The sequence below is a fragment of the Arvicola amphibius genome, chromosome 9 (genome assembly GCF_903992535.2).
Source record: "Arvicola amphibius chromosome 9, mArvAmp1.2, whole genome shotgun sequence".
NCBI classification, from domain to species: domain Eukaryota; kingdom Metazoa; phylum Chordata; class Mammalia; order Rodentia; family Cricetidae; genus Arvicola; species Arvicola amphibius.
In genome coordinates, this window is record NC_052055.2 from 32,243,445 (window position 1) to 32,266,545 (window position 23,101).

At 50.4% G+C, this 23,101-nt stretch overlaps 1 protein-coding gene across 1 annotated transcript in view; it reads right to left on the reverse strand.

Moving 5' to 3' along the window:
- The window catches only part of Ago2 (argonaute RISC catalytic component 2), a 71,486-nt gene that overhangs the window by 5,157 nt on the left and 43,228 nt on the right, over positions 1-23,101 (reverse strand). Inside the window, exons 4-15 of the mRNA XM_038343348.1 lie at positions 18,569-18,750; positions 16,406-16,542; positions 14,927-15,061; positions 14,398-14,485; positions 13,411-13,558; positions 12,063-12,182; positions 11,798-11,920; positions 11,012-11,145; positions 9,015-9,199; positions 7,694-7,853; positions 4,727-4,817; positions 2,097-2,291 (exon numbers count right to left, since the gene is read on the reverse strand). Coding sequence (XP_038199276.1) covers positions 2,097-2,291; positions 4,727-4,817; positions 7,694-7,853; positions 9,015-9,199; positions 11,012-11,145; positions 11,798-11,920; positions 12,063-12,182; positions 13,411-13,558; positions 14,398-14,485; positions 14,927-15,061; positions 16,406-16,542; positions 18,569-18,750 — 1,698 coding nt within the window. The remainder of the gene's footprint in view (positions 1-2,096; positions 2,292-4,726; positions 4,818-7,693; positions 7,854-9,014; positions 9,200-11,011; positions 11,146-11,797; positions 11,921-12,062; positions 12,183-13,410; positions 13,559-14,397; positions 14,486-14,926; positions 15,062-16,405; positions 16,543-18,568; positions 18,751-23,101) is intronic.

Genomic DNA, 23,101 nt, shown 5'->3' on the forward strand with positions numbered 1-23,101 from the left:
AACTCAACAGAAAACATGAAGTACGTTATTTGCTAGCTTGTTTTTCTTTCATTTTTATTCATTCTGATTAGCCTGTAGCTGACGATGTGGACAAGGATGGACTTGAATACACAGCGATGCACCTCCTCTGCCTCCTCACTGCTGGGGTTAACAGCATGCAAACTAAACTCAGCTCAGCTAGCTTTCTCATACAGCCCAGGCCGACTTGTCTGGGGACGGTACTGCCACAGCAGACTGTGCCCTTACGTCAAGTAGAAATATGAAAATGTCCCATAGATATGATGCCTGATTCAGACAATGTCTTTTTTAAAAATATTTATTTATTTATTATGTATACAATATTCTGTGTGTATGCCTGCAGGCCAGAAGAGGGCACCAGACCCCATTACAGATGGTTGTGAGTCACCATGTGGTTGCTGGGAATTTAACTCAGGACCTTTGGAAGAACAAGCAATGCTCTTAACCTCTGAGCCATCTCTCCAGCCCCCTTGAGACAATTTCTTAATTGAGGTTCCCCTTTTCCAGAAAACTCTAGTTTATATAGATGTGATAGTAAAAATTATGCCCAAACTTTTATCTACATGGAGACTGAGGGCACCCAGGCTTCATGGTTAAAATTAGAAAGCACACAAAACTGCTCTGTATGGAACCCACAGTGGTCTCACAGTGCTCAGGAAACAGCACTGTTTAGACTCATGGACATGGACAACTGAGCCATTTGCCGCTTGCTTGCTTCCTAAGAGTAAAGGAAAGGCGAACGGAGCAAACGCTGTCTTGAATCAGACCTGGGCTGCTTGGCTCTACCACCAAGAAGCACTCAGCAAGAGCCATTGCTTCCACCTGCATTGAAGATGTCATGTAATGTCTGTCAGGGTTTGCTATATAATTGTGGGGACTTTTGTTGAGAGTGTCTCCCTCAGCCTAGCCTCAAAGTCTTAGCTCAAGCACTCTTCCCACCCAAGACTCCAGAGCAGCTGGGCCTGCAGATATAAACTAAAGCCAGGGGGCTCTTCAGCTTTGTCTCTGCATCTCCCGCCTCTTCTTTCTGAGACAAGGGCTTGCTAACCTGCCCTTGCAGGACTAGAACTCAGAGATCTGCCTGCCTCTGCCTCCTGAGAGCTGGGATTAAAGGTGTGTGAAACCACGCCTGGCACCTCAGATTTGATTCTAAAGTATGCCTAGAATTCCAGTGAGACAATACAGTCGTGGGGATGCTGGAGTTTTCTGAGGGGGAGAGCCGAGACAGGCGGGTCCAGCCTCTCTACCAGGGAGGAGCATGCGGAAAAACTAGGAGCACAGGGGTTTTACTTAAAGGCAACAGGGCTCTGGTCACAAAAGTGCATTGTGGAAACTGTCACCAAGGCTCTTGTAGAGCACAGTTCTAGGGCTTGGCCAGGAGGCTGAGGCAGGCAGTCTACTCTCTCCCAGGAGCCATGAGTATCTGTTCTGAGGAAAAGCTGCAGCTTGTGCCTGGACAGGAAGGCAAACACACATGTCCTCTGTTGTACGCCATCAGCCTGTGATCAGGCAAGTAGAATCCCAAGCACTTCATGCCCAGGGCAGATACCAACGCTCCCCAAGGATGCGGGACCCATCCTCCTCACTGAGTGTGACCCACATGTCTTATTTCTCCATTCCCTGCCACCAGCTCCCAAGAGAGCAGCTGCTGGGATGCTGGGTGAGGTGGAGAAGGAACTAGCCTGGGCCAGCAGCGGAACCCCAGGGCAGTGGCTTCTTGAGTTTCAGGTCACAGTGGGCTCATACTGCTACTGCAGTTTGGCTGGAATATTTACAAGTCCCCTCTTCTCACTGTCCCGGGCTTACAGCTCTCCATACCCATTGTATCGGTCCCCAGACACTACCTTCAAAGAGCTCCAAATTGTCATATACACAAATTCTCGTATTCCTTGGCCAGGTTCTACCCTCACCTAGGTCTCCGGTCTCCACTGCCCAAGCTTATATCCACAACTCCACTCCTGCCTTCCCCCACCATGGGCCTCAAAAATCTCATGCAGCACAGCCCAAACCCATAATCTGCCTTCCACACTGTGACCAACCATCAACAAAAGCCAAGAAGACAGTTTGGTGCAGCCTACCTGCTGGAACTGGCCCTCAGAGACACCATCTCTATAGAAGATGATGCGGGTGGGCTTGAAGCGTGTCGATTTATAGAACTGAATGAGCAGCTCCCGCACCATGGCAGCCAGGTCCTGGATGATCTCCTGTCGATGCTGCTGTACACGCACGGTGGCACAGTAGCGGTTGGGGTGTGCGTCCATGCTGCCCACAACCTGTGGGACATACAGTCAGCAAGTGGCAAGGGCTTCAGGAGTCCCTCCTTCTACGGTCCTGCAAAGAAGCATCTCCCCACAATGTCCCTCACAGCAGAAGGTGCTGCTAAGTACCTTCCAGAGATAAGACATTTGCCCCAAGGTACTCAAGAAAAGGCAAAACTGGCTGGTGGTGGTGGTGGCGCCTGCCTTAAAACCCAGCACCTGGGAGGAAGAGGCAGGAACTCACTCTGAGTTCCAGGCCAGCCTGGTTTACAGAGAGAGATTCAGGACAGTCAGGGTTGCTACCTAGAGAAACTCTGTCTCGAAAAATGGGAAAACCAAAAAACGGGGGGAGGGGAGGGGGGGACTGAAAAGGCAAAACTTAGCCTGTGTGTAAGATCAGACGTGGTTGAATTATCTGTGCAAAAAAGCAACTGGGAAGCCGGGCGGTGGTGGCGCACGCCTTTAATCCCAGCACTCGGGAGGCAGAGGCAGGCGGATCTCTGAGTTCGAGGCCAGCCTGGTCTACAAGAGCTAGTTCCAGGTCAGGCTCTAGAAACTACAGGGAAACCCTGTCTCGAAAAACCAAAAAAAAAAAAAAAAAAAAAAAAAAAAGCAACTGGGAGTGCCTCTTGTTTAGAGCAAACACTTCTCCAAAAAGCCATATGGACACCAAAGACTTAGTGTCTCCAGACTTCCGTCCCTAGGAAGGTCACAGCCCCTTGAAGGAAGCCGGCTCTTCAAGGGGTTATCTGAAGAAGCAAATAGGAGAGCCAGAGTGCAAACCGCAATCCGATCAGGGGACCAAGGGGACCGTTACAGCTAGGACCTGCCCATTTCTGAGCTGTGGGAAGCACTTCCTTATACCTTGAAAGCTCTAAGGGAAGGGCCCCATGTCCCTGGGAAGCAGGTGACCTGCTATCCCTTTGAGAAGCTTTACAGAATTCCTTTTTCTAACCCTGCCTGGGGTTACAGTTTTTCTCTCAAACTGACGGTTTCCCTCTTACACCTTTGGAAAATAAATAGACCCCAACGTATTGCAAGTTGGTATAACTAGAAATAAGTCAACATGAATGGAAACCTATTCCTACTGACTGAGAACTGTGGGCATCAGGAATAAACACACAGATATCTGCTCCTTAGAATTTGAGAAGCCTGGCTCTAAAACCTGATCATGTTTGTCTGCTCACCTGCTTCTAGACTGCATCTCCAGAGGTGGGAAGATCCACCCTAAATCTCAGTCACACCTTCTAGTGGCAGCCTGCTCGCCCAAGCTCTTGTTGGTCAGTTTGTCCATACTGTTGCTGCAGGCAGATTCCAATTTAGACTAAAAACCAGCAACTGGGATTGCAGAGAGACATCCAGCTTCATGGACTAAACAACTACGGATTGTTCTAGGCCTTTCCATTGTAATACTACTTGCTTTAAGTGTGCGCGTGTGTGCATTTTGGACTAATACACTGCCCTAAGCCTTCAAAGCTTAGAGGATCTGTGCATAGCGAACCAGAAAAAACAAAAAAATGGTGACAAGGTAGAGACCAATGTGGCAAGAGATCTGGGATCCTGGCTATGGATGCCACCTACAATCCAAGCCTGAACTGTGCACTGCACACATGATGCAAATGGGGGGGTCCTGTCCTATATGTCACCCCCTCCTTTAAGACAGATTAAACAATGATGTTGAGCCTGTTTAGCATCTGCTATAAGCCAGGCACTGAGCAAGTGTCTCACCCCGTTTCACAATCCTAATGACAACAGCAAAAGTGCACATGAAAAGCCCAGAAAGATTAAGCTTAATTACGGGAGAGAAACAGCAGAGTGTGGCTCGAGGCTGAGGCTCAGCTGGGCATAAGGATGGTGCTTCCATGCCAAGTAAAGGGTGCTGGACCCATCTCTAGGCTGCTATGCCGAGGCAATTCGATTCCACTCCTCAGTAGCCTCTGTGGCACTGATGTCAGAGAAGCTGATTGTGCAGGAAGGCACAGACGACCCAAAGAGTTGTCATTTCCTTCCAGACACTCAAGCATCCTGGCTCCTAGCCCTGCACTCTGACTAGAGTGACCGTGAAAGGACAGCCTGTCACTCTGCACTCCAACAGGGCAAGCCTCACCACTGAAGTACACGGCTGGCCTCTCTAACAGGACAGGGTGGTCTTCTGAGAGCAGAGGGAGTGGCTGCTGAATGGTCAGCCAAGGCTGCCTTGAAGGCCGGGGAAGCCCACCAAATGCGTCACAGACAGCAGGGTAGGTGGCAGTCTACAAATCGCTGTGACATCCTCAGTTTCCCCTCTAACCAACCCTTTGCCATTAACTTATGATCTGAGCAACCAGGCAGGTGAGCGAGCTCCATGGTGTCCTTGCCACACCACTGCAAACGACCACTGGCACTTGAGGGCCAGGGGTGCCAAGCAGCACGGCACCAGAAGAGAACAGGAGGAAAGTGTGGGTACTCACTGCAGCAATCGAAGGCTTCTTTCCATCCCCAGCTGGCGGGTGGGTGACATCGGCTCCCAGGAAGATGACAGGTTGCTGGAAAACTGGAGGCCTGTAAGAAAGTGGGGGTTAACGGCCCAGGCTTCAGACAATGCATGGATGCCTGATGTTATTAGTCCTCTCCCTCTCGGGGGGCAACCCTAGCCCTAAAATGGACATTTTCCAAGAGATCCCCTGCCTCTACCCCAGTGCCTGGACGACAAGCATGAACCACAGAACTCATCTGTTTTCACTGTGCTGGAACTTGAACCCAGGGCCTTGTGTATGTGCGCACTTTACCAAGAGACACCCCAGCAACTCCAGCAGGATCTTATCCTTAAAGATCCACAAAGAAGCCGGGCGGTGGTGGCGCACGCCTTTAATCCCAGCACTCGGGAGGCAGAGGCAGGCGGATCTCCGAGTTAGAGGCCAAACTGGTCTACAAGAGGCTAGTTTCTAGACAGGCTCTAGAAACTACAGGGAAACCCTGTCTCAAAAAACAAAACAAAACAACAACAACAAAAAAGATCCACAAAGAAGGCCCACTGGGTTAAACAATGAGGTCTTGGCTGGGCACTGGGGATGCCCTGTTCAACCTTCTATCTCCCTAGGGTTACTCCAGGATCTCACCAGCCCCATGACTCATTCTCCCAGGGTTGCCAGAGCACAGGAGTTTGCCAGCCACAGCATGCACGCCATCTCCCAGCACCCCAGCCATTGCCTTCATGGCCACCAGTTCTGGCTGAGACTGCCAGGCTGAATGCTCAGTCCCTGAGGGGGCGGTGCATATAGTGAACACAGAGGAGACAGAAACAAGGACAGCCCTCCATGAGATCTACCAGGCTTCTCCTGTTTCCTTTACTGTAGGGGCCTGTCTATCATACGTAGCTGCTAGGAGCAGCATCTATCTCTATTTCCACCGTGACTACTCTTGTAAGACACAACAAGAACACAGAGGCCAGCTGTCCACACCCGCACCTTTCTACTTCTGGCTGGAGATGGTATGCAGCAGCATGGGCATCAGAAAGGGGTTCAGGCGTCCTGTCTGCTTTCTTGCAGTTTTCTTTTGAGACACGGTCTCGTGTGTCCCAGCCTGGCCTTGGACTTCTGATTCTCCTGTTTCTACTTCTCAAATTCTGGGATCATAAGACTATGCTTCCACATCTGGTTCCTATGATTCTTATCGACTGCCTACACATACCCCTCAATGCCAAAAGAGACTGACTTTGCTAAAGGTGGCCTGAGACTATCACAAGAACCAGAAGACATTTTTGTCCCTAAGTGTGTGGAGACTGACTCTTCCAGACAGTACTCTCTGTGTTAAGACCCCCAGGTCATGAGCAACCATGACACCAGCTGAGCGCCACATCTCTACCTGAGGTGACTTCACTTTGTTCAAAGGGTCAGGCACCCAGAGATGCACGCTCTAATCTCCCAGTGAGTCAGTTTCAGCAAAGGCCCAGGGAGTGACCATAACAGGAATTCTCCTGTACAAACCCCTACCCCTAAGCACCCACTCAGGACATAGACACAGAAGAGAAAGCACTTTCTGAGGGTGAAGATAAACATCTCTGTAGCCTTTCTAACAAGAGGGGAACAAGTGTTAGGGACGTTGCCTGCCACTTCTAAGACAGACAGTTTACAGCACTGTGGTCTGCCATGTTTAAGATGCTGTGTCCCCTGGTCTCTGACGACAGTTAAAGCAGGAGCTGGGTGCTACCCTCCAGATCCTGATCACTGTCCGCCATCACCAGGCCACCTAGACGGCACAGCCAGATAGCAGCTGTGTTCCTCCACGTGGCTGGATGTGCCTCATATGCCATAAGCAAAGGCACACTTGCCCTGGCTCCCTCTTGTTGTTTATCTGTAGTCCAACAAAGCTTCCCACGAGCCCAGCCTGCTGCTGCCTCACAGGCTCCTCCTAACTCCACCCCATGCTGTTGTGGGAACAAGATTCCTCTTTCAAGGGCTCCACTGACTTCCACAGCACTGGGTCCAATGATCAAACCACACAGTGTGGCCCACTGGCATTCTGTGATGCAAGACACACTCCCTTGATGCCTTCTCCTCCTGTCTACCACCGTGCCCCGGAACTTTATCCTGGGCACAGGGCTCAGATCTTGCTATTCACTCAAGGGTGCTCTTCCAGGCTCATGGCTTTGATACCAGAGGACACCTTGCCTCCTCCTCCTATTTCCTGAGGTAGGCCAGAGTATAGCTGCCCAGCCCAAGCCACTCCTCTTTCACGTCTTTGACACTAACTAGACTAAGAGCTAGAGATGACTGTCATTCCTCCCCTTCAGTCTGGGAGCTACAGCCACTCCCCCAGAATACAGGCTTGCCCTCATTCTCCTGGTCTTCGGAGACAGTTCCCTCAACCAGAATGATTGATATGGTCAATCTCTTCTTTCGCCTCTGCCACAGGACCACAGTCCAGGAAAGGGCAAATATTAACTTTGGCCTTGACCTCTTAACTCCTTAGGAGGCACACAAGGAAGAAGACACAGTTCCACAAGCCCAGCCCTTAGCCCTATGGGACATGATGGCAGTCAGTGCTTGCTTGGCCTTATTTCATGGCCTAGGCATAGGACCCATCAACACTGGCTCCTACATGAAGTTTTCAGTCCAGAGTGCTCTGATCCCAGTAGTAAGCTGGGAGTGAAAGAGGGAACTAGGAGTCTGCACTGCAATAATGCTCCAAGGACCGAGTGAGAAGAGTGGAAGCCGTTTCCTGCCATTCCAAATGAACCTGTCTTGACCTCAGCACAGGGAGCGGGGTGGCAGTTGACCTCCACACCAATCTTCAACTATTAGGGAGCCTAGCCACAGCACTTACCCACCCCAGGGCTCCCTGGTTCTGAGGCCCCGGGACTCATCCCACACGGACTGTGGGTACCTCTCAATTGACCATTCAAACCAGCGTTGGTGTACAGGGTGCCGTCTCCTCACCTGCCCTGTGGCAGCAGGATGTTGTTGACACCTCCCAGTTTGACGTTGATTTTTAAGCAGAGATTGGACAGGGTCTGCGGCGTGGTCCTCTGCACGTTCTTCATCTGCACGCACTGTGTGGCCATCCCCAGCACCGTGTCTCCCACACGCTTGACTTCAGCTGTGGAGCAGAGGTGCACATGTCACGGCTCCCAGAGAAGCAGCTGTCTTCTGCCCCACTTGGACTGCACCAGGCACCTGTACTCAGTCTGTGGAAGATGCTGGCAGATGGAGGGGCAGAGCTCCCGGCGGAATCCTGGGGTAGCACTGCCAGGCACCTGTGCCTGCCTCACCCCTGTCAGGATGGGGAGCTGGAGACATATCTCACACCACCCATGTGTGACCCGGGGCCCAGGGCAGGGTGAGCAGAAGCGGCTATGACTGCAGCTTCAGTCAGTCCTCAGCAGGAATGACGCCTCATGTTAAGAAAATGCCTGGAAAGCTAAAAATAAAAGCGCCAGCCTCCTCAAAACCTTCGGCGAACACAGAACCAACATCAAAAAGCTGTGGGATCCCTACTCCCCCATCCCCAGATTCCTTCCTGAACTAGCTGGCCACTGCTCTTCGGGCTATTCTAGAAACCAGGACTCCAGGGGTAACACTCACAGCATCCAAACACCACTGCATTGAGAAAGCCTTCTTTGAACTTGGAGGGAGAAGCATGGCCTTGATGGGACTGCTCTCTGCCCGTGGCTAGACAGAAAGTATCTCTACTGCTAACAAGCATCAGGAAGCCACAGTTGCCTTTCTTGGCCCCTGAACCACCAGATCTCACATCAGCACCTTTCTGACCGGAAGCTTGTGGGCAAATTGCTTTCACCTTGCAGACCTGTCCATACACCCAAGGACCTCCTGAACATTGATGACCGAGCAACTACCCTCCGACAGAGAAGTCCACCTTGTCTGCAGTGGTAGCAGAGGTCATCCATGCTGACTGAGTTCTGAGGAATCAGGAGCCAGTAGGGCTTCCTCAGGGAACAATGGCATTATTAGGGGACTCTCTTCCACATAAGAACAACTGTGCCACAGCATGAAGATAAAACCTACCCTAAAGTCAAGTTATGGGTCATCTGGAGTTGCTAGATTCCTGGGACTGTGGCCTCATGCAAGACAACAAGGATGACTCCAAACACAGACTAGAGCAACCAGATCCCCTCTCCCCTCTCGGGCTCAGGGCCAGGCAAGAAGCAATCACTTAGTTCAGGCAACATGAAGGGGAACAGGCAACCTCCACCCACTGGAACTCTCAACCCCCTGAAGCCTGCGGACAGCTGACACCTACCATACACAGGAGTCTTGCCGGGCAGGATGACGACCACCAGCTGAAGACCAGCGTAGGTATTCTTCAGATGCCGGAACATGGGTTCCACACTGTCTGCCCCCTGGGCATATTTACAGAAGCAGGGCTGACCCTGGATGGGCATTCCGGCATCTCTCGAGATCTTCCTCAGTTGCTCTGTGAAGGACCTGAGGGAAAAGGCGACCTTGCTGAGATGTGTACCAGATGGGAAGGAAGCCATATCAACTAGCGGCACTGAATAAGATTTACAAAGTGGAGGGGGGGGGGGGCACATTTCTGAGTGTTGGTGGCCCACGCCTTTAATCTCAGCACTCAGGAGGCAGAGGCAGGTGGATCTCTGAATTCTGAATTCAAGGCTAACCTGTTCTACAGAGTTCCAGAATGGCCAGGGCTACAAAGAGAAGAAACTCTGTCTTAAAACAAAAAAAACCAAAACCCAAAAACAAACAAACAAGCATGTTTATGGAGGTTAGAATGAAGTTTTTTTTCAGAGCTGAGAACGTAACTTAGTTGGCAGAGTACTTGATAGCACACAGTCTTTCTTCCCCAAGACTGACTATTCCAGGCACGATGGTGGATGCCCGTGATTTCAGCATCTGAGAGAGAAAGGAGGGTCTATAGGCCAGGCTAACCTTGGGATTCATGAACTGTTTAAAAACCAGAGAATTAAAGTTTTTATTTACTTTTGGTAGCCTAGGATGACTTCAAATTCAGGATTCTATAGCCTAAGTCTCTGAGGGATAGGGTTAGGAGGTAGGCACCACGCCATGCTAGAGTTAAATTTCAGATAAAGCCAGAAGTCAAAACTATATAAACCTGTGGAAGAGGTAAGTGGGCTATATGCTATAATTAATTAAAAAAAAAAAAAAGCACTACACGAGAGAAAAATGCCATGCAAGAGTTCATGTGGAAGGAAAAGGGAATGTAAAAGGGGAGAAGGGGGAGACTGGCCGCTGGGGATGGGAGCAGCAGAAAAGAGAGAAGCGGGAGAGACAGAGAAAGAGATGGGAGGTGGGCAGGGCCCTGTTAAAAGAGAACGTAGTGAATGTGCACAGGAGGTGCTCTTAAGTGTCTGCAGCAGAGGACACAGACCATCAGAACACCAAGTGCAGGCCAGTTCAGATGCCTGAATACTGACGCTACACACCTGGAAGGCCCAGAGGTGACAACGTGGAATGAAATGGCAGCTAAAAAAAAATGCATGCTTGCTGCCTTCCCTTAGTGACGCAGTATGGGTTTTTTTGTGCCGTGCTGACCTAAGCAACTCTCTAGTAAAACAACCCATACCATTAGTTGTCTTGTGGGTTTCCCCTGCTGCTCTGGTAGGTACAACCATGCTTAGAGACACAGACTCAAAAGAAAGCAGGGCCAAGTGAGAGCCAAGCAAAGTCAGGAGACCCCAACTCAGGTGACCCCCGAGACTGAGTCTAGGCTCAGGTCCAGAGGAAGAACGTGTCTAACCAGCAGTGAAGGTTCCTATCTATCGGGTCAGTATTCACCTTCCCATATGCTGCATTTACAGAATTCATGTGTGTGCACCTGCCTTCATGCCAACAGGGGGGTGTGCTTCTGGACAGAGAGGCCAGGGATGAAGATGGGCTGGAGGTTGCTAATACCCAGGCTCTGCTTTGGCTTTCTTTGCTCTGGGCTTCTGGCTCATTCTATTAGAAGCAGATGCCACCAATCAGTGGGCGACAGCCTCCAGTCAGGGAACTCTGCCTTGCATTGGACAGCGTCACTAAATAGCTTCTTGCTGAGTAGGTCAGGTGACAGCTACACTCTGCAGGCTTTGGGGACCTCCCTTTACTGTCTCCCAGAGAGGCAGAACACAAATGTCTCATTTTCCCTCTAACCTTGGAAGGAAAGTACAACCCTAGAGCCCCAGAGCACATTCTTGTCGGCACCAGTCAGGACAGGTCATGCCCAGGCTCCCCGGCCCTCTGCAGCCCATGGCACATGGCGGTCTCAAGAAGGCTTACTTCAGATGGACTTCAGTGCACTGGCGCTGGGGTGCAAAGCAGGCGATGGCCCACACCTTGATCTCGATGCCTGTGTGGAACTGCTTGTTTCTCATGTCCCACACACCTTGGACAGGGGTGGCAATCGCTTTGTTCTGCAAATAGAAAGTGGTTTGGAATGTGAAGAAACAAATGGAAACCCCGTGGCTGCTGGTCAACAAAGACTCTTCAAGCATGACTGGACTGGCTCTGGTATCCCTAACTAGCAATGCAGACAGCCCACACACATGTACAGCATGGCGGATTCTGGAGGGAGGCTGGCAAGCTACATGAGGAAAGAGAGGATGGCCGGAGAGATGATGAACAAGTAGGTGGATAGCAATGAAGAGCCGAATGGATGGATGGATAGAAGGCATGAAGGAATGAGAAGACAGAAGGAAACGGTGCCTAGAACTGGATAAATGGATACGGTTGAGTGGAATCAGATGAATGGGCGCTTGGAATAATGGATGGGGCTGAGAAGAGTCAGACACCATCCCCGAAACCTCAAAGTAAGAATGAAGTGAAATTTTGATGTTAAGACAGACTTCTAGAAACACTAAAAGCAACGTGCAGATTTTAAAAAAGGATGCAAAAGGTAGAGTCTTTGTCATGCATGGGTCCAATGGGTGCAGCTCAGAGCAGCCATCTGCAGTGCCCAGTGTTTACCCCACGGGTACGGGCAGCTACTAACCTGAGAATACACATGGCTAATCCACCTCATATGTGCGCGCACACACACACCCCATACCATCCACCTGTACCTACCCTGCCCCCGTAGAGGATGGAGGGAGGCTGCAGAACCCGTCCTGTCACATCTGTCATCTCATCTTTGACCATGATTCCAAACTCGCGAACATATGGGTCTGTATTGAAACTTGCACTTCGCATCTTTAGGAAAAAGAGGAAGACGAGTCAGTGAAGGCCTCTGCTCCTTCTGAGGGTCATCCCTGCTCAAGCACAGCAGTGTGTGCTCAGGGCTGTCCTTGCCACGGTGCCCCATCCTGGAGGAACCTGAGAACCCAGTGCTCACCAATTTGCTGATCTCCTCTTGCCGATCGGGTGCTGACCTGGCAGTGGCTCTGATCATGGTTGAGGTCTGATTGTCTGTTAATTTTTTTATACATCTCTGTCCAGCCACTATGTTACAGACCTATAGAGGACACACACATGTCAACCTATGAACTGTGGGAGAGAGGCGGTTTTCAGGGGCTCAGTACCCAAGCCAGAGCCCTAGCCAGTGGTGGGGCTGCTCCATAGCCTATCACCCACAGCAGAACAAACCTGGCCTGACAGAACTGCATCCTTCAGCTTTGGTGGCACTGATGGGAACAGGGACAGGGGACACTGGTGCCAATCTAGGAGTTCTGGATTTGAGATGGGCATAGTGAGGGGCTCGCATCTGTTGTGCTGGCTAGTTTTATGTCAATTTGATATAAGCTATAGTCATCTGAGGGGAGGGACCTCAACTGATAAACTGCTTCCCTAAGAAGGGACCATAGCCTGTACCCCCCATCCCACCCAAGTAACAGGCCTAGACAGAAAACCATCAAAGAGAACTCTTCAAAATAATAAAGATGATGAAGTGTAGCTCTCTACAGCGGAGGATCACTCAAGCTTTCCTTGGGGCCTTGCTACTGGGAGTTTGACCACGAGCACATGGGAGGCGGCATACAAGGGTGAGATGCAAATCCAGGAAGACTTGGAAGTGAGTCTGATCAAAGTGCAGGATATGAAATTCCCAAATAATAAGAATATTGAGGGGGGAAAGTATCGGGGTGTAGGCAGGCATTCAGGGTATTCTCCTAAATCGTGATTGATGTGGGACAGCCCATTGTATTGTGGTTGATGTTACCCCTGGGCCCCATAAGAAAGCAGTCTGAACAAACCATGGGGAACAAGGCAGTTAGCAGCACAGGTCCATGGCCTCTGTATCAGCTCCTACCTTTCTCTAGATTCCCAAGCAGATGGAGTGTCTGCCCTGACTTCCTGGTCAACTGTGGTGTGGGAGAGTATGTGACATAAGCCCTTTCTCCCAAGTGGCTTTTGGCCATGGTGTTTCATAACCATATCAGAAAATCTAAGGAAGACACCACCATCCCAGGGCTCACAAGGCTCAGGTAGGTGGGATCTGAGGTGGGGGCCAGCCTGGTCTACACTGAGAATTCCAAGTCAGCCAGGGCAACAAAGTGAGATCCTATCTAAGAAAGAGGTGAGGGGATTCCCAACCAAGCTGCTAATCAAGACACTTTGTGGGGAGGGGTACACAAAAGGGCCAAATCTCAACAATGCCATGAATTGGCTGGGTCTTTCAGCATCAGTGAGGCTGGGCTGGATTGAGGCTTCTCATCCCCAGTCGAGGGTAAAGTGCAGAGACTTGCCTCCAAGGGAAGGTAGGTGTGTTTCTGCTCCTGTCCAACTTGTAAACACGGGAGGTGGGGGTAGCGCAGAACCAATTTGTGTCTGTCTTTGAAGTACTGGGCCACTGTACACTCCACTGTCTGCCCACTCTCCTGCTGCAGCGGGAACCTGCGGAAAGAGCTGACTCAGGCAAGAGCCCAGGGCCCCCTGGACACTGGAGTTCCAACACGCCTCCCAGACCATGCAGCAGCAAACGCTTCAACTACCTTCTGGACTATTCCAGAGCCTCTCAGCTCTCGGGCTGCCCGTGCCTGTTGGGAAACAGCGACTACGTAGACATCTAAGAAACACACCAATCACAGTTTCTACTAGATAGTGTAGGACACAGGAAGATGAGCCCAGAAGTCTATTTCCCAGAAGAACACGGTGACTCTAAGAAGGAGTGAAAGAGCACTGGCTGCTCTCGCAGAGAACCCAATTTCCAGCACCCACACAGTAGCTGACAGCCACCTGCAACTCCTGTTCCAGAGAATCTGATGCCCATTTTGACCTCCGTGGAGACCAAGTACACATGTGGTGGACAGACATACATGCAGGAAAAAAAATCATACCAAAAGAAAAAAAGAAAAAAATTATACAAAAAGAAAAAGATAAAAATTTTAAAACACATACACACATAGTTTAAATTATGTGTGTGGATCTGGTGTGTGGGTGTGGGCACCAGGGCAGTACACAGTGCACTGCAGCTGGAGCTACAGGCGGTTGTAAGCTGCCCAACACAGGTGCTGGGAACCAAATTAAGAGCAATACACGCTCTTAACTACTGAGCCATTTATCCAGCCCCTTTGCAGAATGGAGAGTGAATGAGCCACAGAGGTAGCTACTAGCATTTTAGGAGCACAAATAAATCCTTGCAGGACAGTCCCATGGCTTCCAGTGTCTGGGAATCTGAGTGACAGGGCCAGGCCTGAGTTTGGAAGGAGGGGTGGCTGTTTTAGCTGCCTTACGTTTGGTGACTGGCAGGCCGACGGGTCACATTGCAGACACGGTACTTTCTCTTCATCTGACCACAGTGCGTTATCTCCACCTTTAGACCTGGTGACAGACAGCAGGCTTCAGAGTGACTCTTGTCACCCACCTACAGTCCAAGACCCACCCTGGAATCAGTTTTCACACATGGGGTTCTAAGGAGGGGAGTAAGAAATGCAGGCTATCCTCAGGGCTGGATAGATGCAGGTCTGGATCCACCTCGTCCAGAGATGCCTTCTGCCAGCAAAACGCAGCAGAGTAAGATTTGAGTGTCACCACTACCCTTCTTTCAGGGTGATTCTGGCCCTAACGTTTGTGGCTCAGGGATGTCCCACACCGTGTGGTTGTGCTCATTAGAGTCACAGGCTCAAAGTCAGTGTGCCTGTGGGTCACTCCTCCCACAGCTCCTACCCTCCCTCAGAGTGGAACAAGAACCCATCCATGTCCAGGCAGGCACCGCAGAGGGGGCCCTCACTCCCTAGCCTGCTGTGCTGGGTGCTTCTTTACCTTTAATTTCTTTGGTAAACTTTACCCTTTGGGAATCTGTCAGAGGTTTTTGTTGCTCTTCAATACTTTTAAAATCCAAAACTTCGCAGACGAACTCGATCACCGGCTGTGCCTTGTAAAACGCTGTGGCCGATACTGTGTGCAGGAAAAGCGAGAGACAGACAGGAGCATTGATGGAGGCGTCCAGAGGCATCGATATGACTACCTAGCAGCAGCTCAGGAGGCCTGCCCTGTTTCTCCCCCATGGCACGCACCCTTGGCCCTTTGTGATGAGAAAACCAATGCCCATTAGGCCCAGAGCTCCACACCCCAGGGTAGGGACTGACCAAAGAGATTCCATGTTTTTCTCTAGCCAAAGCCAATGGTAAAGGACTGGCTGCATCTGAAGTAGTCACCCAAATTACTGTGGTCATGAACAAGTTTAGCCTGACAGGATAGTCAGGACCTAGGATCCTGTAGGCTTTTCTGGCCACCTCCTGCAAGAGGCATTTCTGCGATTTTCCATTCACTCAATTCTTTCGCAATTAGTATGCATCTGAGTGAGAAGTGCTCTGGGGTCTCACAGAGCCGCTGCCAGGACTTCTCTCCTACGTGAGAGGAGGTATCATTTCTCTAGACTGTTGGGTCTCTGGCAGAGGGAAGTGGGCTCAAACATAAAGTATGGTCCTGAGTCTCCTGAAGCAGGAGGGAACAGCAGGGGAGCTACAGTGTCCCAAAAGAGGGTCACATGGACTCCATCACTGAGAGCTTCCTGGATTGTGGGGTGGGGGTGGGTTGATGGAGTCACAATTGGATTGCATTTCTGGGAGGCTGTAAAAACTCAGATGGAGGTCCTGACTGGAGAAGTCAATGGCTGGGGTGTACATCCAGGAAAGCATTTCTCCCTGGCTCCTTCCAGCCACCGTGAATAAGGTGAGCAGCTGTGCTGTCTCACAGCCTCTCTGCAGTGGCATTTGGCTTCAGAATGACGGTATGAGCGTACTTTGGACTGAGTCCTCTGAAACCCTGAGCCGATCTTTATTGCTTTAAATGGTTTCTTCTATGTACTTGTCACAGCAGTGACAGGTCTAACATACTGCTGAAGCTGGAGGATCAATGGACAGTGGCCATCCATTGGCACCTAGTGGTGCCCTTCTTTCAGTGTAAAAACCGTGAGTAGTCAGGAAATGTGGAACAAAAGTGAGGGGTGTAGAAACCCCACTCCTGGGGTACCCTAGTCATGCACAGAGCCTGGCAGAGCCAGTTCCCCAGGCTGGCTCAAGGGTTCCTGGGAATGGAATACTTCAAAGGTTCCAATACCCAACTAGAAACCGCCTCAGATATCAAACAGAGGCTAGCAGATATCAAACAGAGGCTAGAGGTGGCTATGAGAAACCTTCCTCCTAATGTCTGGCTCCTCTGCATACTTTCAAATGTCCACTTCATGTAATAGAGGCTGCATGGGCGCCAATCACCCAGCAGTGAATGGGTTTTTCTTACCGTCAATATTCAGCATCATTTTCCAAAGAGAAGGTCGGACGGACTGATGGAAGCCAAACCACACTTCTCGGCCCCCGCCCAGGGGGTTGGAACAGCCTTCAGATGCAGTGAAGAAGGAGCGGCCAACAGGGGTATACCTGCCAGGGAGACAAGCCCTCTCCTGATCAGACAGAATCAGACTCCAGCCTCTCCTCCAGTCATCCCAGCAGGCACAACTACACTGAGACCATTCGAGGTTTCTTCCCTGTAAAGCCATGTTCATTAAATGGAGTTCTTGTCTGCACTCACAGTGTAAACAGTAGCCCTACAGATATAGGCTGTCGATGTTTACACACCAAGCTGATGGAGGGTCAAGGGGACCTCTCTCAAGGCTCTGTGTCAGTGTGAGACAAGCGCACTATGGTGCAAGCTTAGAATCACTTTGAGGTACCTTCCTTATGAATCTCCAAAGGACAAGAGTTAATCTGGGAAGAGTTCTGCCTACAGCTGCAGCCTTAGGACCATGCAGATGCAGGTTAACTGGTATTCCATTCTCTTTCCCCATTCTTATTTCATCTGACACTGTACATAGCTGGGCAGACCCATCCGTGTCTTCCTAGTCCAGGGCTATGCTAAGGAGGCAGAGGCAGCTAGAGCATCACAGCTCTAAGTCCCGGAGCTGCCACTTCTCTGTGTTGCTGTGGTCCACCATGTAGCCGTCTAAGCTGGTACCCATTCCCTGTTCATTGTAGCTCTATCAATGCAGGCACCAAAGGCAGGAAGGAGGCTGTGGACGATGCATGCTTCCAGAGCCTATTCTTAGTAGTGGAAAGATCCACAAGGCTTCAGGCCAGTTCTGCATGCAGACCTAGGCTAGAGTCCACCCACCTACTGAGGACACTCTCTCAAGGGCATCACCTAGACTACTGGATGTGTGGGATGTGGCACCATTCAGGATGCCAAAGGCAAGACAGTGTACAGCCGCAGTACAGGTAACACCGTCTGCTAATGAAATTATGGAGCGTGCCCATCTCACTTTCTGCCTGTGCTTGTCAATCCTGTTGTGTCTTGAGTCTTCTGACTATAAAAATCAGCGTAAACAATCCAAAGGAATTCCGAAGAAAGGAAACCATAAGAATTCCTGCCGCTCAACTAAAAGTATAGACAATGTGACTGATGAGAAGCTTAGAGGGTAAGGGGGTTTGTCACCAAGCCTGGACCCAAGTTCCACTGCCAGGACCCACATGGTGGAAAAAGGGAACCGACTCATATCAAGTTGTCCTCTGACTTACACACATGCACACACATGCACGCACACACATGCACGCACACACACACACACACACACACACACACACACACACATGCACGCACTGGTGGCATGCCACACACAATAAAATAAATACTGGTTTAATAAATCAAAACATATACAAGATTTATATGTCAATCACCATTCTAGGCTATTTCTGTGCCTACCTGTCTCCCTCCCATCAACAGTTCTTAGCACGACAGGCTGGCCTGGGCCCTGCCAAGAGTAACAGCTGGCCCTGGGATGTAATCTCTTCTATGCCTAAGACATAGATAGTGAGCCAAAGAACACCCAATTTTCTCCAGGGTATAGAGGGGTCAGCCCCAGGGCCTAAGCACTGAGCTTTCTTTCTGCTTCTTACTTCTGGCCTTCAAAACAGTTCCATTCCCACCATTCCTGAAGTCCTACTGTGTGCTTTGTGTGAGAGCTAAGCTTAGATGCAGCTCCCAGGCCTTGGTCCCATGTGCTAGTCACTCTGTCGGACAAGCAGGAATGACAAACCACAGAAATTATCCCACCCCCTTGCTAGGTGTGGCAAAGGGTGATCCTCTAACAAAACCAGCTGATGCCTCTGGTGCTAGTCATTGTCATAAAAGCTGCAGAGAAGTATCCCAGGGATGGGCGTTCAATCAAGCACCATGTGGGTGTCCACCGCGCCATCCAAGTGCTGCTCTGAACTCTGCACAGGGCTGTGTGAGCACAAAGCCAGAGAGGTGAACTTTCTGCACTCAGGCAGGGGCACCGGTGACAACTCTTACACTATGCTCTTCCATCTCGACTGTTCGCCCCAGACAGAGCATGTGAGCCCACCACTGGCTCCTCAACCTTTCTGAGAACACTCAGCTTCATTCTCCCCACCCACCTGATGCTCTCACCTCATGGATGGCAAGTGCCTCATGACAACATCCAGGGCCTGTATCGTCTCAAAAGGGACGCTGGGCAGCCGCCCCGAAAGTGCATCGTGTAGCGCCTGCAGGCTCACGCATGACACCCACTTGATGGACACCTTGAAGATGCGGTCTTTGCCTTCTCCTGGCAGCGTAACCTCCAGTTCCACCTGCAAACCAAAGCACAAACGTCATTTCCTCCCAAAAAGCACAAGAAATTACATTTTTAACTTTACTTTTTTGAGTATGGGCAGGGCTGTGCATGTGTAGAGGAGGCCAGGGGTCTACACCAGGTCCCTTCCTCAACTGCTTCCCCTTTGAAGTTTCAGCCTCTCTTCCAACCTGGGGCCTGCTGAGTAGCATAGGCTGGCTAGGCTGTGAGTCCCAGGGATCTCCAGACTGACTCTGTTCCCTCCACCTGGTGCTAAGGAGGGAACTCTGGTGCCCCTGCTTTCATGAGAAGCACTTTACCAACAGAGTCACCTCCCCAGCCTCAATTTTATTTACTTTTAACAGATGTGCATAATGAACAGTGGTCAAGAGTGCATTCAGGTCGATCCTCAGCACAGAGGATCACCACTGTGATTCACACCTACAGCAGTGCATCACGACTGTGGCCCTCCAAGCACTCAGGTGGTGATCAAAGTGACTTTGTTATCTGCTGTTGACATGTCCCATGTTTTTGGAATGCTTTCTCCTTTAGTGCCCAACACTTGCAGCAGACAGGCTCACCTCATCTTATATGCATCACCAGACACTGAGCTAGCAAACAGCCCAAGGCCCTGGGACCAGGAAAGGGCAGAAAGGGTACTGGGCTTGGGGCGGCCTGTTGCCACCACTCACAGGGAAACACAACCCAGATATGTGTCCAGAACCCAAGGATGGCTGGGACATCACATGGTACCAACCCGGGTAAGGAAGATGGTGAGCTAGTTATAGACTCAACCTCAGAGGATATTGATACTGAACCAAGCAGCTCTTGTTTGGACATCCTTGCAAGAAGGAATCAAACTGAGAACAAAAGTAAGTGCATTTTGGTACAGCACACCACTCGGAAACCAAGGAAGGAGCCAGCTGCACCCCGACACAAAGAACCAGTGTCTAGGGAGTTGTGAACACAGAAGCAGCTGTGTCTTCAAGGTTTCTCTGTCCTCAGCTGCAAGGCCACCTACCCCCAACCCCACAGGAGTGACAGCACCAGCAGGTGTCTGGTGTCACAACCACTGTGCTGGCCAGGCTGGAGGGACAGCTGCAGGGCTTGGTGCCATGCATCCTTTCCTGATGGGGACGTGCAGGTCATATCCTGTTTTAATGTGCCCAGGGAGCTGCTGTCTAAAGGCTTTCTGGGAAAGCCTTGGCTGGATAGGTTCTTTTGGACTTATTTTTGGTCAGCTTGACACAACTAAAATCACCTGGGAATAGGGAATCTCGAACTGGCCTGTGAGCACTTTCTTAATAAATGACTGATATAGAAGGGCCCAGCCCACTTTGAGTGGAGCTGCCCCTTGGGCATGTAGTCCTGAGTTGTATAAAAACCAAGGTGAGCAAGCCAGTGATTCATGTTCTCTCATGGCGCCTGCATCAATCCTTGCTTCCAAGCTCCTGCCTCGGCTTCTCTCAATAATATTTGACCTTTATCAAATAAACACCCCCACCCCCGAAGTTGCTTTTGTTTTTATCCCAGCAACAGAAATTGAACAAGAATAGAAATTGGTGTCGGGCTGAGTGGTGGTGGTGCATGCCTTTAATCCCAGCACTTGAGAGGCAGAGTAGGAAGATCTCTGTGAGTTTGAGGCCAGCCTGGTCTACACAGCAAGTTCCAGGACAGCGAGGGCTACACAGTAAAACCCGGTTAGAAAGGGAGGGAGGGAGGGAGGGAGGGAGGGAGGGAGGGTAGGGAGGGAGGGAGGGAAGGAAGGAAGGAAGGAAGGAAGGAAGGAAGGAAGGAAGGAAGAAAGAAAGAAAGAAAGAAAGAAAGAAAGAGGTATCAGAACTGGGGTGTTGCTGCAATAGACCTGACCATGTTCTTTTGAATGGTTGTTGGAAGCATTTAGAGCTTTGGCTGGAAGTGCTCAGAGCCTAAAGAGCTGTTGTACTGGATTTGGAAGATAAGAATGTTAAGAGCAGTGGTCGAGAAGCCTGGCTTGTGAAGTTTCAAGGGGAAACAAGACTATCAGAGCCATTGGTGTGATGTGTTTGAATTAATAATCTGTGCTGGTGAAACCTTTTGTGCTGTGATCTGTAGGGAGATTCTGATGAGGGATTGATATGAAGCAGGTAGTCTTGGATTGTATAAGAAAGAAAGTAGAGCCGAGCAGTGGTGGTGCAAGCCTTTAATCCCAGCACTGGGGAGACAGAGGCAGGCGGGTCTCTGAGTTCGAGCCCAGCCTGGTCTACAAGAGCTAGTTCTAGGACAGGAACCAAAGCTACAGAGAAACCTTGTAAGTAAGTTAGTTGAGCAAGCCAAGGGAGCAAGCTAGTACTCATGATTCTTCCATGGCCTCTGCTTCAGTTTGTGTCTCTCTTCCCACTTTGCATTCCTTGCCTGCCTTTCCTGGGGATGGATTACAACCACAACATGGGAGCCAAGTAAACCCTTTCCCCTCCAAGTTGCTTAATCATGGTGTTATCAGCAACAGAAAGCTAGAATGGTGGTCCTCTTGTAGCAAGACCAGTTTCCCCAGTGCATGTGTGAAGAAGCACCCTGGAAGGACTAGGCAAAGATACACGGGTGGATGTCCTTAGGCATATCTGAGTTCTTAGCAGCAGTATAAACACCACAGGGATCCCCGGGGAAGTCTCCTGTGCCTCCCCTTCCCAGAGGATCCAGGCTGCTGGACACCTTCCGATCGGCTTAGCAGCTATAGGCAGGGGTTCCCATGAGCTGGAGCTCAGCTATAACTTCCATCTAAGAAGGAGACACTCAGCTCTTCCTGGCCAGGAGGCAGCAGCTCTGAAGCTATAAACCTGCAGGCAGTTGGCAGGACACAGAGCCAAGGTAAAAAGAGACTGAGGACTTCAGTCCCAAATTTAGAACGACCAGTATGTAACTTCCTAGTTCTGTCCCATCTCAAAGTGAGGCCATGGGCTTGATGGACACAACTCTTCTCTGTCCTAAGGAGTTGCTTTCTTTCCAATGGTCTGGCAGTGATGTGAAGACCAGGGAGAAATGAGAGGAGTTCTGGAGAGGATTGCTCATTGGGCAGGTAGTAGGATATGGATGCTGGCATGTGCCCATATCAGGTATTACATTCCCCATTGAACCACTAGGTGGATGCTAAGCTAATGGAGTCAAGGAGAATCCTTTCTTACTACAGATGACAAAAAAAGAAAAAGGTCACAGTAGGAAAAGAAAAGGAAACCCCTGCGCTAGCGGGAAGGTTCCCAAGTTCTCTGGGACCCCATATGCTCTGTATGCAGGCTAGTGCAAACAGGCAATAATCACATACACTATCCTTGCTAGTGCTCATTTCCTGGGCAGTGGGGCTGGAGCTCTTCAAACCTTGCTGTATGCACTACACTGTGGGACCAGAGGAGCACACACAGCCTCCAGCCCTATGATGCAAACCCACACTGCGTCTGAGACCAAGATGGACCACACACACAGGGAAGTGGGGCTGCCTATCCCAGACGAGCGCTCCAATCTGCCCTGGAGAAGTAGTTGGTTTGGCAAGGGGAAGTGGCTTGTGTCACGTCCCATTGCTAAGAAAGGCGCACCCACAGCTATTTTCACCCCAGGCTGGGCTGTGTGTCTGCATCTGAGCAGCAGAGAGACTCCATTCCTCCTTCAGGAGGGCTCTCCTCATGCCCCTCCTAGTGTCTAATTATAACTCTGTACCAACAAAACTGTGAATAAACTCCTTATGCTTTCCTTTCTTATAGAGCTTTAAACAAAAACAAATGTGCAAATTAAACACAAAACCTTAAGATCAATAAATCTCAAATTCACAGCCTGTTAATTTGCCTGGGAGAGGCTGCTCACTCATTCACACCAGTCCTGGGATTCCCTCCAACTCAGAACCCTACACCCATCATCCTACCCCAGAGTGGCAGCAACAACCCACGTGCCACTAGTGACTGGGAAAGCGAGATCAGAACATGACATACAGAGCTATGTAATCATTGGCCCTCTCCCTGCCCTAACATAGTACATTCCTGTCGGCATGGTGACATCGAGCAGAGCCACCAGGTACTGAGACTGCCTGGCCCCACTGGGGATACAGACAGGCGCAGATGAACCAAGAAACTTGGTCACTTAGCAACACAGCCATTTTCAGACCTGTAGAAACTGTGTCAGTTCCTTCATTCTCATATGTGTCAAAGACTGGGCACAAGCATTATTACTTTTTAAATAAAGCGAAGATAAAGATAAAACTAATAAGGGAAGGTAACCATTTTCTACGGCCTCCTCACCAGCCTGACTCATCCCCCTCCTCCTCTCCTCCTCACTGCAGAGGAGGCCGCTGCAGCAGCACATCCTCTTTGTTACGCTGCCAGCAACGCAACACACACACACAGTGT